Source organism: Lithobates pipiens, unplaced genomic scaffold (genome assembly GCF_037356315.1).
Source record: "Lithobates pipiens isolate NorthernLeopardFrog02 unplaced genomic scaffold, aLitPip1_a1.2 Scaffold_18, whole genome shotgun sequence".
In the NCBI taxonomy this organism is placed as follows: domain Eukaryota; kingdom Metazoa; phylum Chordata; class Amphibia; order Anura; family Ranidae; genus Lithobates; species Lithobates pipiens.
Genome location: NW_027507758.1, coordinates 424,407,882 through 424,424,335, shown reverse-complemented (window position 1 = coordinate 424,424,335; position 16,454 = coordinate 424,407,882). Strand labels below are relative to the sequence as shown.

Here is a 16,454-nt window from a genome sequence, read left to right as displayed (position 1 = left end):
CAGCGTCTGACGTCACTTACGCCTCTCAGGCATTAACAAAGGAAACATTTAATTTATGTATTTATTTATTTTGCTTGTAAAGGTAAATGAGAGATCTGAGGTCTCAATAAAGAGGACCTGTCATGCTTATTTCTATTATAAGGGATGTTTACATTCCTTGTAATAGGAGTAAAAGTGATCAAAATAAATAAATTAAAAGACAGTGTAAAAATAAAAAAGTAAAATAAATAATAATAATAAAAATTAAAACACGCCTAAAGCTGCTTTGATATACACATTTAGGCATGTTTGTTTAGGTATGTCAAGCCTTGGGGCATTAACTAATTTCACTGGCTAGAATAATCATTTAATCTGGCAATTTAAATGAATTAACGCTGAATTGCTAAACACTCCTACTGTTAAGACGTTTAGCCACCTCAAGTGTTTTTTTTTTTTTTTGTTAAAATGCTGATTCTCCTGAATGCGCTGGCAGTGGGGGGGGGGGGGGGGGGCTTCCTGCCTCTAAACCTATAAATGCCTATGTGTACATGAACACATAGACTAACATTGGGAGGCATAAACCTGACCTGTAGGCAACGTTGTATCCTGGCCTAGGCCGACAAGGCCCAAGCTTAGGGCAGCACTTTGCAGGGGGAAGCACGGAAAGAGTCCCCTCTGGCTTGCACTACACTGTTAGTGTAGTGCCAGTTTTATGGGGTGGACTGGGCTGAGAGGCAAATTAGTCTAGCGCCCCCATAAAGCGGCCGCACTGCTTCCGGTATGCGGGTGTCCGGCATTTCACAACTGTGGGGGGAGGGGGGGGCACTGCTTCTACTTTTGACTGTCCTTTCATCCTGGACCACAAACCTTCCTCGCTGTGCTATGTTTTCTGCTTCACCATTGGCATGGTTATATCTTCTTAGTCCTCTCCATAAAATTATCAGAGATTTGTGCTTAAAGTAGAACTATAGGTAACACTTTTTTTTTTCATTTTGGATAGAATAAGGGAGGGTTATAACCCGTGTCAGGTTATTTTTTACCATCCCTGTCCCATGGTAGAGATTTCCCTTTACTTCTTGCCCCATAGCCAAACAGGAAGTGAGGAAATCTATGCAAATTAAGGTAATCCCTCAGTACTAGTGTCCTCCCTCGAAGGCCTAAATACACTACTGCCTATAGGGGCTTTTAAAGTGTTGCCTAGGGAAAATTTAGGGCACAGATGTTTGTCACCTTTTCACAGGTATATACAATTTTAAGGCTGGACATGATGGGTATTGCTTTACTCTGTGTAACCTTATCTTACCAAAAATTCGGTAACATATTGGATTTATGTGCCCCAAAATTAACGTTAGTGTATTTTTACTGAAGTTTTGCTTTTCATTAAACCACTGCTTTAATATCATGTGACATAAAACTGAAACTACTACTAGTATTCTTTCTCCAGTCTAGACCAGTGATGACAAACCTTGACACACCAGATGTTTTGAAAATACATTTCCCATGATGCTCACCTACACTGCAGAGTGCCAAAACATCTGGGTTTGCCATCACTGCTCTAGGGTGCCTTCTTATGCAGCCCTTCAGTATGCAGCCCCTGCAATACTTACCCCAGACCGATTGTGATCCAGCAATGTGTATGAGAGTGGTGCGTCTCCTGGGTCTCTGCCACCTCATTGGCTGAGAGACAGCAGTGGAAGCCAAGTGAGGAGATTGCCAGGATGGGGCTGAGCTCCATTCTGTGTGTCTTAGGGACACACAGAGCAGGGATGCACAAGTGCCCCCACAGCAAGTGGCTTGCTATGGGGGCACTTGGAGAAGAGGGGAGCCTTGGAGCCACTCTGCACATGCTCACTTTTGCGTGTACTGCTAGAGAGTTTTTTTTTTTCTTGGGAGAGTGCACATGATCAGCACAGGGCCAATCAGCACTGTCCAGACAGAGGTTCAGGAGTCTTGCAGCCTAATAGAACAGTCAGAGTAGAATGAAAACTCCTTCTACAGGTTTTAGCCAGACATTGGTGGAAGTCACAAGACTGCTATATACTGCTGATGAGAAAAGGTATTTAGCCATTTATATTTACTAAAATAATTGCATTTCCATGTTCTGTGTACTGTGGGAGACCAGATATAGTGAATGCAGAGTCCTAGGTTTTGTAACACTTTAATATCACTTGAACTCTAAATGAATGAGCTGAAAAAGCCAGTTACAGCTTCACATATTAATAATTTGGGGTATCGCACTTTCTCACTATTTTATGACAGCACACAGTTTTGAGTTGTGACATATTTGTAATTTACACAATTCTACCTGATCTTTTAATTTTGCATACATAATGGAGATTCAAATGTGCAAAAAAATTTTTTTGTGTACTATCTTTCCTTAACCTCCCTGGTGGTAATCCCGAGTGTGGTGCTGGGTTAAATTGCAGTACCATTAGCGGTAACCCGGAGCCACACTCAGGATTGCATTGCAGGATCCTGGTGCAGGTTACTTACCTTGTCCTCGGGATCCTGTGATGTCCCCCCCCCCCACTGTGCCTGTGGGTTCTGTCCTCTGCCTGATGCCTCTGTGTGCCGGTGTCTTATCACATTGTGTCCCCGATCGGATAGTGTCCACTGTGTACTGCGCATGCGCAGTATACAGGACACACAGATTTCCGAAAATAGCCGAAGATGAACGGCGCCTGCGCCGTGAGTCCAGGTTCTAGCCCCACCATTCAAGTGGACATAGAGTTGGAATAAAAAGAGCCAAGCGCAGTGAGGCCGTGCCGGATGCGTGGCGAGCGAAGCGAGCCCACGAGGGCCCTCTAATATTTGCAGCCCTATGTCCACTTGGATGGTGGGGCTAGAACCTGGACACACGACGCAGGCACCGTTCATCTTCTGAGATTTTCCAAATCTCCTTCTGCTCCATACTGCGCAAGTGCTGCGCCTGCGCAGTACGGGGCGGACACTATCCGATGGAGGGACGCTCTATGCCAGAACACCAGTATCTGTTCCCTGCGAGTGCTGCGACACACGGGGGCGCAGCCTGGCGGCAAATTTAATAAAATAGAAAATTCATAACACATACAGTTCACTGTAATCTTACAGATTATATTACTGTATGAAATAATTTCACCTCCTTTTTGTCCCTAGTGCTTTGTCCAGTGCCCTGCATGCCGTTTTATATTATATATACTCTTCTTTCTGCCTGGAAACTGGAGATTGTCCATAGCAACCAAAAAGTGTCCTTTTACATCAAAAGTGGTTTTAGACCAGCTAGAAAACAGTGATAATAAATTAGAACACTTGTAGAATTGAGCGATAGCAATTTGTGGGGAAATGCATTTTATTATTGTTATATTATTATTTGGTGTAATTATTTATAGTTATTTATTATATTATAATTTATGATTTTGTGTTTCAAACTTTATCATACCCAGGATGTCTACTAGACTCTGGTTTGGACAGATTTAAGTGAGTTATTACTAAGAATTACAGGACTACAATATAAAACGCCAAATTGGTGGCTACGATATATTTCTGATGAATATTGTGTGACTTGCAACTAACATCTTTTTATTCTACAGGGCCTCGTGTTCAGATAATATATAACGTTCTGGAGGTTGTCATTCATTTTTAGCCCAAAATGCTGATTTTAAGGTGTGAGCAAAGAATGAAGAAAATTCCTCTAGAGAGGAAGTGGTTAAATACAAAGGCTGGACAGGACCCTGGCATAACACAGTCATCTATTTGTTTAGGATTCACTATTAATAAATAGAGTCAATTATTCACCAATCTGTACAGCCGAGCTTACACAACTGAAGACGTTAAGGAAGCTGGGCTGTTTCTGTAAATATTAATAGTAATTCTTATTGATATTGATAACATATCTAAACCCAATAACAGGGAGGGCTCATTGTTTTATGGGGGAGTATTTTTATGTGGGGGAGGGGAGTGCAGTATTTCTATATGGGGAGTGCAGCATTTTTATATGGGGTGCAGTATTGTTATATGGGGTGCAGTATTTTTATGGGGGTGCAGTATTTTTATGTGGGGAGGTGTGCAGTATTTTTATATGAGGTGCAGTATTTTTATATGGGGGTGCAGTATTTTTATATGGGGGTGCATTATTTTTATATGGTGCAGCGTTTTTATGTGGGGGGGTGCAGTGTTTTTACGTGGGGGAGGGAAGTGCAGTATTTTTATATGGGGGTGCAGTATTTTTATATGGGGGTTCAGCGTTTTTATGTGGGGGGTGCAGTGTTTTTATGTCGGGAGGGGAGTGCAGTATTTTTATATGGGAGTGGGGTATTTTTATGTGAGGGGATGCAGTGTTTTTATATGGGGTTGGGATATTTTCACGTGAGGAGTGCAGTATTTTTATATAGGGGTGTGCAGTATTTTTATGTGAGGGGATGCAGTGTTTTTATGTGGGGGAGGGGAGTGTAGTATTTTTACATGGGGGTGGGGTATTTTTATGTGGGGGGGGGGTGCAGTATATATATATATATATATATATATATATATATATATATATGTGTGGGGGAGGGGAGTGTAGTATTTTTACATGGGGTGGGGTACTTTTATGTGGGGGGTGCAGTATATATATATATATATATATATATATATATATATATATATACATATACATATATATATATATACATATATACATAGATATATATATATACATATACATATATATATATATATATATATATATATATATATATATATATATATATATATATATATACATATATGGGGGGAGGGGTGCAGTAATTTTATGTGGGGAAGGGGTGCAGTATTTTTGTGTGGGGGAGGGGAGTGCAGTATTTTTATGTGGGGGAGGGGAGTGCAGTATTGTTATGTGGGGGAGGGGAGTGCAGTATTTTTATGTGGGGGAGGGGAGTGCAGTATTGTTATGTGGGGGAGGGGAGTGCAGTATTGTTATGTGGGAGAGGGGATGCAGTATTTTTATGTGGGGGAGGGGATGCAGTATTTTTAAGTGGGGGAGGGCTGCAGTATGGGGGAGGGGAGTACAGTATTGTTATGTGGGGGAGGAGGTGCAGTATTTTTATTTGTGGGGGGGGGGGTGTTGCAGTGTTATGTAGCGATCCGCACAGACTTGCCATTGACAGTGGACCCCGGCTCCCTCCTCCCTCTCTCTCTCTCTCTCCCGCAGAAGCACGCAGCCCCGGACACAAGGAAGCCTCCAGAACGATACCTACCATATTCTGACAGTGTGGACGATCTGAAGCCCCTGGGAGTCCCAAGCGAAAGCAATCCTCCATTGCAGAAGTTTGCAAAGATGATGGTGAAAAGTACCGACAAATACATGGGGGGTCCGCAGTACCACAGCGCGGCTGCCAGGACTGCAGAGGGAGCTCAGTGCCCGAGCTGAACTAAATACTGTACCGACAGGGGGCGTGATCTCCCCACAGTACAGGTATGAGAGGGGCGGGGCTCAGAGAGCAGGTAAGTAACAGGCATAGATCGTGTCACTGACCTCCAATGGTGGTAGGGAGGAGGTATGATAAATAGCACGGGCACTGACCAACCACGGGGGGGGCAGAGTATGTTAAATAGCACTGCCACTCATCACTAATAGCGATGTATAGCTATATATAACTATATATATATCTGTAAACATAGATATATCTAGATAGATAGAATGATAGATAGATAAATAGATAGATAGATATTTATATCTATATCTATATATCTATATTTATATCTATCTATCTATCTATTTATATATATATATATATATATATATATATATATATATATATATATATATATATATATATATATATATATATTATAAAAATACTGCACTTCCCTCCCCCACATACATATACTGCACCCCCATATAAAAATACTATATATAGATAGATAGATAGATAGATAGATAGATAGATAGATAGATAGATAGATAGATATATCTTTATATCTATACATATATTCAAAAAAAAATTTTTTTGGACACTTTTTTTTGTGAAATGGTACTGGTACAATGTACCCATAACCATTTCAAATAGGGGGGCTGGCATCTGGGGGTCCCCCAATTAAAGGGGGCTTCCAGATTCCGATAAGTCCCCCACCCGCAGACCCCCACAACCACCAGGCAAGGGTTGCGGGAATTAAGCCCTTGTCCCCATCAACATGGGGACAAGGTGCTTTGGGGGGCTATCCCAAAGCACCCTCCCCATGTTGAGGGCATGTGGCCTGGTATGGTTCAGAAGGGTGGCCACTCTCTCTTCCCCCCTCTTTTCCTGCAGCCTGCCAGGTTGCGTGCTCAAATAAGGGTCTGGTATGGATTTTTGGGGGGACCCCCACACCACTTTTTTTTACATTTTAGTGCGAGGTTCCCCTTAAAATCCATACCAGACCTGAAGGGTCTGGTATGGATTTTGAGGGGGGCCCCTACGCCATTTAAAAAAAAATTGGCACAGGTTCCCCTTAATATTCATACCAGACCCAAAGAGAGTTTTTTTTCAATGACTTATTTTATTTGTATTCCCGGGACTGACAATTCATTATAGCCGCGAGTAGTTTTAAATGACTTTTTTCCTTTAGAAATGTAATTTTGCTCTTGGACTGTTCTAAACATGGAAAACATGTACCACTTTACAGGCTTACTATAGACACCCCCCAGGTACGAAATTTAAAGGAATATTTCACTTTTATTGTTTCACTTTAGGCTGGGTTCACACTATAGCGATGCGGGAACGCCGTGAATCCGCGGCGTTTTCCCGCATCGCATGACTCCCGCCGGCAGTTCACACTGCCCTATGCGGACTGCTGGGAGTGTCAATGAAATCTTAATGACACCCCCAGATCCGTCCGCATATCGCAGTGCGATCTGCACACTCGCACAGGAATCGGATCGCATGGTGTGAACACCCATGCGATCCGATTCTGCTGCGGACCAAAAAAAGGGTCCCGTGCGAGTTTGCTGCGGGAGCGATGCGAATTCAGCCATACTATCTGTATGGCTGAACTCGCATCGCTACAGAGATCCGATGTGATTTGCACTGCAGTGCGGTGCGAATCACATCCGGATCTCCCCCCCCCCCGCAGCAGTGTGAACCTAGCCTTAAGCATTATTAAAATCACTGCTCCCAAGAAAACTGCCAGTTTTAAAACTTTATTTGCATTGATACATGTGCCCTGAGGCAGGACCCAGGTCCCCAAACACTTTTTATGACAATACCATGCATATAAGCCTTTATTATTTTTAATTTCTCGCATAGACAATTCATTATAGCCGTAAGTAGTTTTAAATTATTTTTTATCTTATAGAAATGTCATTTTGTGCAGGGACTGTTCTAAACATGGGAAAATGCACCACTTTACAGGCATACTATAGACACCCCCCAGGTACGAAATTTAAAGGAATATTTCACTTTTAATGTTTCACTATAAGTATTATTAAAATCACTGCTTAAAAAAAATTATTTCATTGATACATGTCCCCTGGGGCAAGACTCGGTCCCCAAACACTTTTTTTGACAATAACTTGCATATAAGCCTTTAAAATGAACACTTGATTTTTCATGTTAATATCCCATAGACTTTAACGGTGTTCCGAATTTTCCCCGAACACCACATATTGTTTGGTGTTTGCAGAACATCCAAACAACCAGAGTTCGGCACAAACTTATGCTCGGGCGGAACCGTTCGCCCATCCCTACCACTGACCACCAATTAGGGGGTTTGAATAACACTACAGCTGTGCACCAATGCAAAGGGTTGGTTAGTGGGGTCTCTGACACCAGTGTATGGTTTATTTTTGTATTTTAACATCTATGGGAGGGTTATTATTGCATTGCATAAAACCAGTGCTGGGGTTATTATAGCATGTATTGGTACCCATGCATGGTATAGTATTGCTGCCAGACACTAATGATGGGGGTTATTATTGCATCTATTGACACCAGTGCAAATTTGGGTTTTGGGTTTGTCATGTCAACTTATACTGAAATGTAAACGGGCCCTATTTGTTTTGTTTTTCAAAACCACCTCAAGTTTGTGTTAATTCATTGGTTTAACTCAATTTACGCCTTCAGTACTATGGTATAAAAGAAGACAACATTGATTCAATAAACCAGTACAGCGTCAGTTGTAAAGTGTGTACTCTGTGATATCACTCACCTAAACCTACTCCACCAGACAATATCCCTAACACTAGTTGACCAGGAGAGACAGGATGATGCCTCTTAAACAATTATATAGGTGGAAGGGGAAACACATATTCTGTTAGAGCTTTCTCCTTGTCTTCCACTTTTTCCTATCTGATGGTCTCCAGGAGTGTGGCCAAGCTCTTTCTGGACCTTGTCTGGTGGTAAGTACCAAGCGAGTTACTATATAATTGTGAATGTATGGGAAAGTGTCCTGCATAAGCTGTTGTAACTGATGAAGCAGTCCAAAAGTACATCCTGAATGAAGTGCATGAGAGATTAAGGACTGACGGTTCCATTTCATATGATAACGTGGCTGATGTGGATTCTATGCATACAATTATTATTTGTAGAAAATTGTTCCAATAAAAAATTACCACACCTTCTGTTACATGTTAGATATGGCTATTTTTAAGTCTCTACTGTTGGGTAGATAAAGGAAGGCACCCTTTGTTCCCAATTTTAGAAGCAGGTTGCAATATAAGCCCAAGGTTGGCAAATTATGGATCACAATCTACCTGCCAATTGAGGACAGGTGATGGGTAGATCACGTTGGCATCCCTGTATTGCCAAACCTCAGCCTAAAGTGTTCCTGCTCCACCTGCAGAGCGGTGCAGGGACACAATGAGCTTAGGCATGTTTGGACAAGTTCCTGAAATTGCCTAAGCTCTGGTATCGGGAAGCTGTCAAATCAAACAGCCAATCCTTGGGCAGTGGAGGCATTCACCTATCCACAGAGTGTCCCTTGCATACATGCGGCTGTGTCGAATACCTCTGCCACCTATGATATGCTGCTTTGACAGCTTTGAGGAGGGATAACGCAGAGAGGTTCAGACTCTTGTCCAAACCAACCTGAGCTCATCCCCTGCTCGCACTGTGCTGATTCCCACTGACTCTCCTCTACCGTCCATAAAAGCTGCTTGTGGGTGACATCACATCATGTGGGATGAAAGAAAGGGGGTGCCCAGCTGGGATCAGTGTGCCAGAATGGGTAGATCTGTCACAGCAGCTTCCCTGTGCTGTTCTGCATGTACAAACTGCCTCTGTACCATAAACTACTGCCCCCAGTACTGTGTCCCCCTGACCCCACCATTTAGCATACCCTCCTGACCCCGCTGTAATATGCTGTCCTGACTCCCCTGTACCCCCAGTACAATACCCTTCATACCCCCCCCCGTACCGTGCCCTTCTGAACCCCCTGTACCATGTCTTCCTAGCCCTTCTTTACTGTGCACTCCTGACCCTCAATACTGTACCCTCCTTTGTACACTGCCCTACATACTACTGATCTCTGTACACTGCCCTATAAACTGTTGACCTCTGTACACTTCTCTGCATACTACTGACCCCTGTACACTGCCCTACATGCTATTGACATCTGTACAAAAGTTAAGCCTGAACATCGCCTGTTTGTCGAAAACCCAAATTTGAAGGCCCTGCAATGTACTGCCCAATCAGGGTGCAGTGAATAGCTGGTTGTAAAGAGTGTTGTGTTCCTTTGACACAGGGTCTCTCAGGGTGTTGCTAGCAATGCTGCCAGTATACACTCAGCAAGTTACACACAGGCCAGATGCACTTCTTAAGGAGTCATAATACAACAGGCCTCTGTCCTTACCAGATGTAATCCCCCTAAGTATTATGCGGCTGCTTTCAGTCCCACATATACCCACGACTAACTTCCTGGTACAGCTCCTCTCCCTGCATGCATCAGGAGAAAGGGGTCAAGGGTCACAGTGATTCCGCACAAACATCACACTTCCTCTTTTTCTCAAAAAATAAATAAATAACAAGAGAACAAAATACTCAACACATAAAATACTCAACACATAAAAGAAAAAGGCAAGCAGGATCAGTTCAACAAGTAATATCTCCAACTCAGTTCTGTGGCTTCCGCAGCACTTCAGGAGCCCTTTGTCTCTGTTTCCTGACCTCCAATGTGTTCCATAAGATTTCAGTGCTTTGCCAAAGAGGAGTTTGATGTCTTTGGCAGGCAGACTTACAAAGTAGCACAGCACTGGGAGGGATAGAGTCAGTTAAGAGTTCTGGAGATGTCGGTGGGTGTCCAACAAACTAATTAGTCTCTGCAGCTCCAGGCACATGTTCAGGTTCATCAGAAATATGGTCACCAACCGTTTCAGGGGTTGGTTGTAAACTTGTAGGATCATGTCAGACACCATGCCACATGTCACAAGTAGAGCCCTGAGTAGACTCTGGTGGTTGGTTAGAAAGAGGGGTCGGGTTTGTCTGTAGTGCTCAGCAAATGCGCTTTCTCAGTTGTGAAAGGTGTCATCAAACATAAACACCATTCTCCAGGTTAACAATGTACATTCTTCTTCCAAGAGGTCCACCAATAGTGTCAGGAAACCAATGAGGCAAAACTCTGTAATTCAAAAACCGTACCAGATCACCAGCACGGAATCCAGGATAGCCTGGCAAAGGAGATGTTGGTGACTGTTCCTGTGGACGAACTGAATCAAATTTGGTGCGGAGATGTCTGCCAAACATAACAAAAGTAGGGAACAGCCCAGTAGTAGCGTGTTTTGTGTTTTAGTACATGGTCAAGAACTCTGGCACTCCACCCCCACCACCACCACCACACTCCACCCCCACCACCACCACCACACTCCACCCCCACCACCACCACCACACTCCACCCCACCCACCACCACCATAAAAAAAAAGAAAAAAAAAAAAGAACTCCAGCAGCTTCTCCTCTGAAAATCTGACTCGGTCCAGAGTGGACAGTAAGTGCTTCTTAAACGTCTGCACAAACCATTCTGCCAGCCCATTCGAGGCTGGATGATAAGGAACTGTTTTGTAGTGTTGGATGTTCAAGCCACTAAGGAAGGATTGAAACTCATGCGATGTAAATTGAGTTCATTGTCCGAGACATGGCTGTTGGAAACCATGTTGAGCAAAGAGCTTGCTTAAGACCAGAATGGTAGCAGCAGAGGTAATAGAAGGCATTTTAAATACCTCTGGCTATTTTGAATGTACATCTACCACGATCAATTACATTTTAGATTGGGCCAGCAAAATCAAGATGGAGTCTTGACCAAGGGTCTGTCGGCCATGGCCAAGGTTGCATGGTTCCTTTCTTTTGGGGTCGCTGAGCTTGACAGCACCCAGGACAATGAGCCACATGATCTGCAATTGCTGTATCCATTAGTGGCCACCAAACAAGCTCCTGGCTCGCTGCTTCATGCGCACCATGTCAGGATGGACCTCATGCAGTATCCTTAGCATGGTTGGTTGAAAATACTAAGGTATAATCACTCTATTGCCCCACTGTAGGCAACCAGCATTAGTCACATGCTCACATTTTCTGGCAAAGTACGGACAAAATTCACCTGGGGCTTTCTCTGGCCAGGCCATCCAGCCTGAACATACAAAAATATCTGAGACAGGAAGGGATCTGTGGTAGTATGTCTGGTAATTAGGGAGGTGGACATGCAGGATTGTGGCCTGTGTATTTCCACTATGCGTATGTCTCTTGGTGGGTGGTCTCCAATTGGCAATCTGGAAATGCATCTGAATTTCCATGGGCATCATGGGAGCGGTATCTGATCTGACGTATAAGCTCCCAAGAATAAAGCATACCTTTGTAAGAGAGATGCGGTTGTTGTAGAAATTCCTTTCTGAGGGTTCAGTATTGACAACAGAGGTTTATGGTCAGTGATAAGTGTGAACTCCCGACCATAGATGTACATGTGAATTTTTTTTTGTGGCCCATACAATGGCCAAAGCTTCCTTGTCTTTCTAGAAGTAGTTTTGTTATGCTGAGGTTAAAGATCTGGAGGCAAAAGAAACGGGGTGCTCCATGACATCTGGCATGATATGGGAAAGCACAGCACCCAGTCTATAAGGCAAGGCATCAGAAGCCAAAGTGTTTCTTTAAATCATAGTGGATCAGAACTTGAGAGGACAGAATGAGCTCTTTGGAAAGCCAAAAAGCTTTTTTTACATTTGTCTGTCCATATCCACTTAGCTCTTGAATCCAGTAAGCCATGTAACGATTACAGCTGGTGTACTAGGTTTGGCAAGAAACAGTGTTAGTAATTTAAGAGGCCAAGGTAGGACCTGAGATGTGTGACATTCTGGGGAGTAGGGGTATGGGTAAGGGTTTTAATCTTCTCTTCAGTAGTGTGTAACCCATGTCGGCGAGACTTGAGAAATTTGCATTATGAAATATTGACACGTAAACCATACTGTTGGAGTCTCTCTAGCGCAGCTTCAACATCCTTTTGTGTTCTTCATCAGTGGGACCGGTGATGAGCATGTCATCTAGTAGACATTGGGTAAAAGGTATGCCTGCCAGGACCTCATCCATGATCCGCTGCCAGATAGCTGGAGCTGGGACTATGCCAAAAACCATGCGGTTATATTGTAATATTCCTTTATGGGTGTTAATGGTCAACAGATGGCGTGAATCTGGGTGTACTTGCAGTTGCAGGTAAACTTGCTTTAGGTCTATTTATGTAAACTTTTGTCCACCAGCCAGTGAGCCAAATAGATCTTCAAGTCGAGGCAATGGGTATTGATCCGCAAGAAGTTGGTTGTTCAGGGCAACCCTGAAATCCCCACAAATTCTAATGTCTCCATTCTATTTATTGGCAGGCACAATTGGCGATGGCCATTCACTTCTATCAACTTTAGTTAGCTCTTTTCAGCCAATAGGTGGTCCAGCTCTGCTTCCACTTTCTTCCACAAGGCAAAGGGTACTGATTTTCGCCTTAAAAAATTGAGGTATAGTACCATGCTTCAAGAGAAGGTGGGCAATTTTTCCTTTTACTGAGCCCAAAGAGTCCTCAAAAACCTCCTTAAAGCATGACTTCAGGGATTCCACCCAATGGTCTACCTCAGAAAGCAATGTACATTGGGCAATGACAAAGTGGGGCATGCCCAGGGCTTTGATCCAGTCCCTACTGTACAGCGGAGTACCTCCTTTACTTACAACATAAAGGTACAGAGTTTGTCTGCGGTTGCCTAATGTCACAATGAGTTTCACATAACCCAAGTTCTGTAGCAGTTCCTTCTGTAGGTTTGTAGTGTGAGATTTGTAGGTTGGAGCGGTAGGGACAGACCTGATACCTTTAAATCGGTCCATGAAATGACAGACACAGCCGTCCCTGTATCCACATCCATGGAGACAGAACAGCCATTGATTGTGACATACACTTTTATCGCAGGAGTGCTCCCAGCTACCTGAAACAGTCTAACATGCTTGACACAGGTCTCCTCATCAGAGCTGGAGCCGTTATTGTCAGTATCCACTTAAAATGTCTGTTTACATCTACCTTTTATGGTAGTGTTCGGGGAGCGTGAGCTGTGGCAAAAACGCCCAATATGACCAGTCTTTCCACAAAGAAAACAAACAACATCCTTGAACTTGCCAGCAGGTGTACTGTGAGAAGTGTTACCACAATGGTAGCAAGTAGGTGTCCTAGAGGCAGAACAATTAGGGGGGCGAGGTTTAGGCTGATTTGGGGACGGCCATCTTGGGTGTCGGGTGATAGCAGTGTGGAATATTTCTTCTCCCTGGCTTGCAGGAGGTTCAGATGGTGTCTTCAGTAGGGTGGTGGCTCGTGTAGCCAACTCCAGGACCTTAGCAAGGTTTGTGGCTTTCATCAGAGTCAAGTTGGGTTCTGTGAGTAAATGTTTCTGTATGGCTGGGTCACAGAGTCCCATGACAAACATGTCCCGGAGAGTCATCTGCAGGTAGTCTCCACACTGACAAGTGGCAGCTGGTTTTTGTAAAACAATGATATATGTCTTCATGTCCTCCCTGGCATGCTGCCTCCTACTGCTCTTCAATTTCTAACGGCTTTGGGTTGTAGTACTCATGTTGCTTCTGAATTAACTCAGGCAGGTGCATGGAGGCTGGCTTGCCTGGAGAAATTAGGTCTCTGAGAGTGCCATATGAGGCTTGACCCAATGCTGTGAGGAAAACTGCAACTTTCTTTTCTACAGCAACACTATTTGCTTCCATATACTGCTCCAGCCTCTCCACCCAGGAGCTCCATGGTTCAGCAGCAGGATCAAATGGCTGAATAAACCCTATGAAGGCCATGTGTGTTACAATCCACAATCCTCATCACCACTGTTGTGTCTCTTCGACATGGGGTCTCTTAGGGTGTTGCTAGCAATGCTGCCAGTATCAACTCAGCAAGTTACACACAGTCGAATGCACTTCTTAACCAGGGAAGGGTTTATTACTCAGAAACATGTTGACATTCTTATATGGAGGAGTCGTAATACAACAGGCCTCTGTCATTACTGGATGTAATCCCCCTAAGTATCATGCAGCTGCTTCCAGTCCCACACACACTCGTGACTGACTTCCTGGTACAGCCCCTCCCCCAGCATGCATCAGGAGAAAGGGGTCAAGGGTCACAGTGATTCTGCACAAACATCACAAGGAGTAGGCCAGGAAGTTGGCTGCAGCATCCTTAGCCACTTCAGCCACTGAAGAATTTACCCTCTTCTTCCGGCCATATTTTGCGATACGGCAATGCTTCGCTTTAACTGAAAATTGCGCAGTCATGTGATGCTGTATCCAAAGAACATGTATGTCCTTTTTTTCCCCACAAATAGATTTGGTGGTATTTGATCACCTCTGTGGTTTTTATTTTTTGCACTATAAACAAAAAAGACCGTCAATTTTGAAAAAAACACAATATTTTTTACTTTTTACCATAATAAATATCCCAAAATTTAAATTTAAAATAAATGTATTCCTCGGTTTAGGCCAATATATATTCTTCTACATATTTTTGGTAAAAAAAATCACAATAAGCGTTTACTGATTAGTTTGCGCAAAACTTATCATGTTTACAAAATAGGAGATAGATTTGTAATTTCTTCTAGTAATGGCGGCGATCTGTGATTTTTATAGGGACTGTGACATTGCGGCGGACAGATTGGACACTTTTGACACTTTTTTGGGACCATTGACATTTATACAGCGATCAGAGCTAAATATAGCCACTGATTACTGTATAAATGTCACTTGCAGGGAAGAGGTAAGTCTAGTATGGCTTTTAAGGGGAACCCCATGCCATTTTTTTTTAGAAACGGTGTGGGTTCCCTCCCAAGATTCATGCCAGCCCCTTATATGAGCATGCAGGCTGGCAGGCCAGGAAAGAAGGGGATGAGTGAGCGCCCCCACCCCCCACATCATACCAGGCCATATGCCCTCAACATTTTCTTCAGGTTTAGCTCCTTCTTTCGCAACAGTTGTACTTAAAGTGTCACATTAGGTAAGGAGCCCTAGATATTTGAACACCTGGGAGCGCAATTAATCTATGGCACTGCAGTTCAGTTACATCATACTCCTTAATAACAACTCCAAACCATCTCCTATACCCCAGGATTGCAAATACGGGAACAAGGTATACTGTATCTGCCATTTTAGCTTGTTCACAATTAGGCGGACTAATGCCAGACTAGTGCTATTAGTACAGTGACAGGGCATATTTTTTAGCACTAATCACTGTATTAGTGTCACAGGTCCCCAAAAAGTGTCAAAAGTGTCAGTTAGTGTCCGAATGTCCACCGCAATATCACAGGCACACTATAAGTCGCTAATCGCCGCCATTACTAGTAAAAAATGTATAAATAAAATGAATAAATGTATCCCATAGTTTGTTATGACATTTGTGCAAACCAATCAATACCGTATATACTCGAGTATAAGCCGAGATTTTCAGCCTCTTTTTTGAGGCTGAAAGTGCCCCCCTCGGCTTATACTCGAGTCATCGCTGTCTGCCCGCTCGATCAGCGTGTCGAGCAGACAGACAGCGGCCATTCTATGATTCAAAAGCCGCGCCTCCGGCTCCGCCTTCGCCTGTGATAGGCGGAACACTGAATTTCCCAGCAGCCTGTGTTCCGCCTATCACGGGCATCGTCTCATCCTCGTACTACGGACGAGGATGATACGACGTCCGTGATAGGCGGAACACAGGCTGCTGGGAAATTCAGTGTTCCGCCTATCACAGGCGAAGGAGGAGGCGCGGCTTTTGAATTTTACAATGGCCGCCGACGAAGAGGGCACGGGACGGAGGCAAGGCAAGGCACGGGACAGGACGGGACGGGACGGGACGGGACGAAGGCAAGGCACGACACGGGACGGAGGCTCGGGACAAAGGCTCGGGACACAGGTAGGCTGGACACACACACACACACACACACACACACACACACACACACACACACACACACACACACACACACACACACGGATGGAGACACACACACACGGATGGATGGATGGATGGAGACACACACACACACAGGGATGGATGGATA

The 16,454-nt window shown here is 43.9% G+C and overlaps 1 protein-coding gene across 3 annotated transcripts in view; it reads right to left on the bottom strand.

The window, feature by feature from the left end:
• SI (sucrase-isomaltase) overlaps positions 1–16,454 on the bottom strand; it is a 342,643-nt gene that overhangs the window by 288,640 nt on the left and 37,549 nt on the right. The window contains exon 1 of one of the 3 annotated variants that reach the window (XM_077488043.1): positions 5,193–5,353. The exons of the other annotated variants lie outside the window; for them this stretch is intronic. Coding sequence (XP_077344169.1) covers positions 5,193–5,301 — 109 coding nt within the window. The 5' untranslated portion in view covers positions 5,302–5,353. Of the gene's footprint in view, positions 1–5,192; positions 5,354–16,454 lie in introns of those variants that run through there. 3 annotated transcript variants of the gene reach the window in all.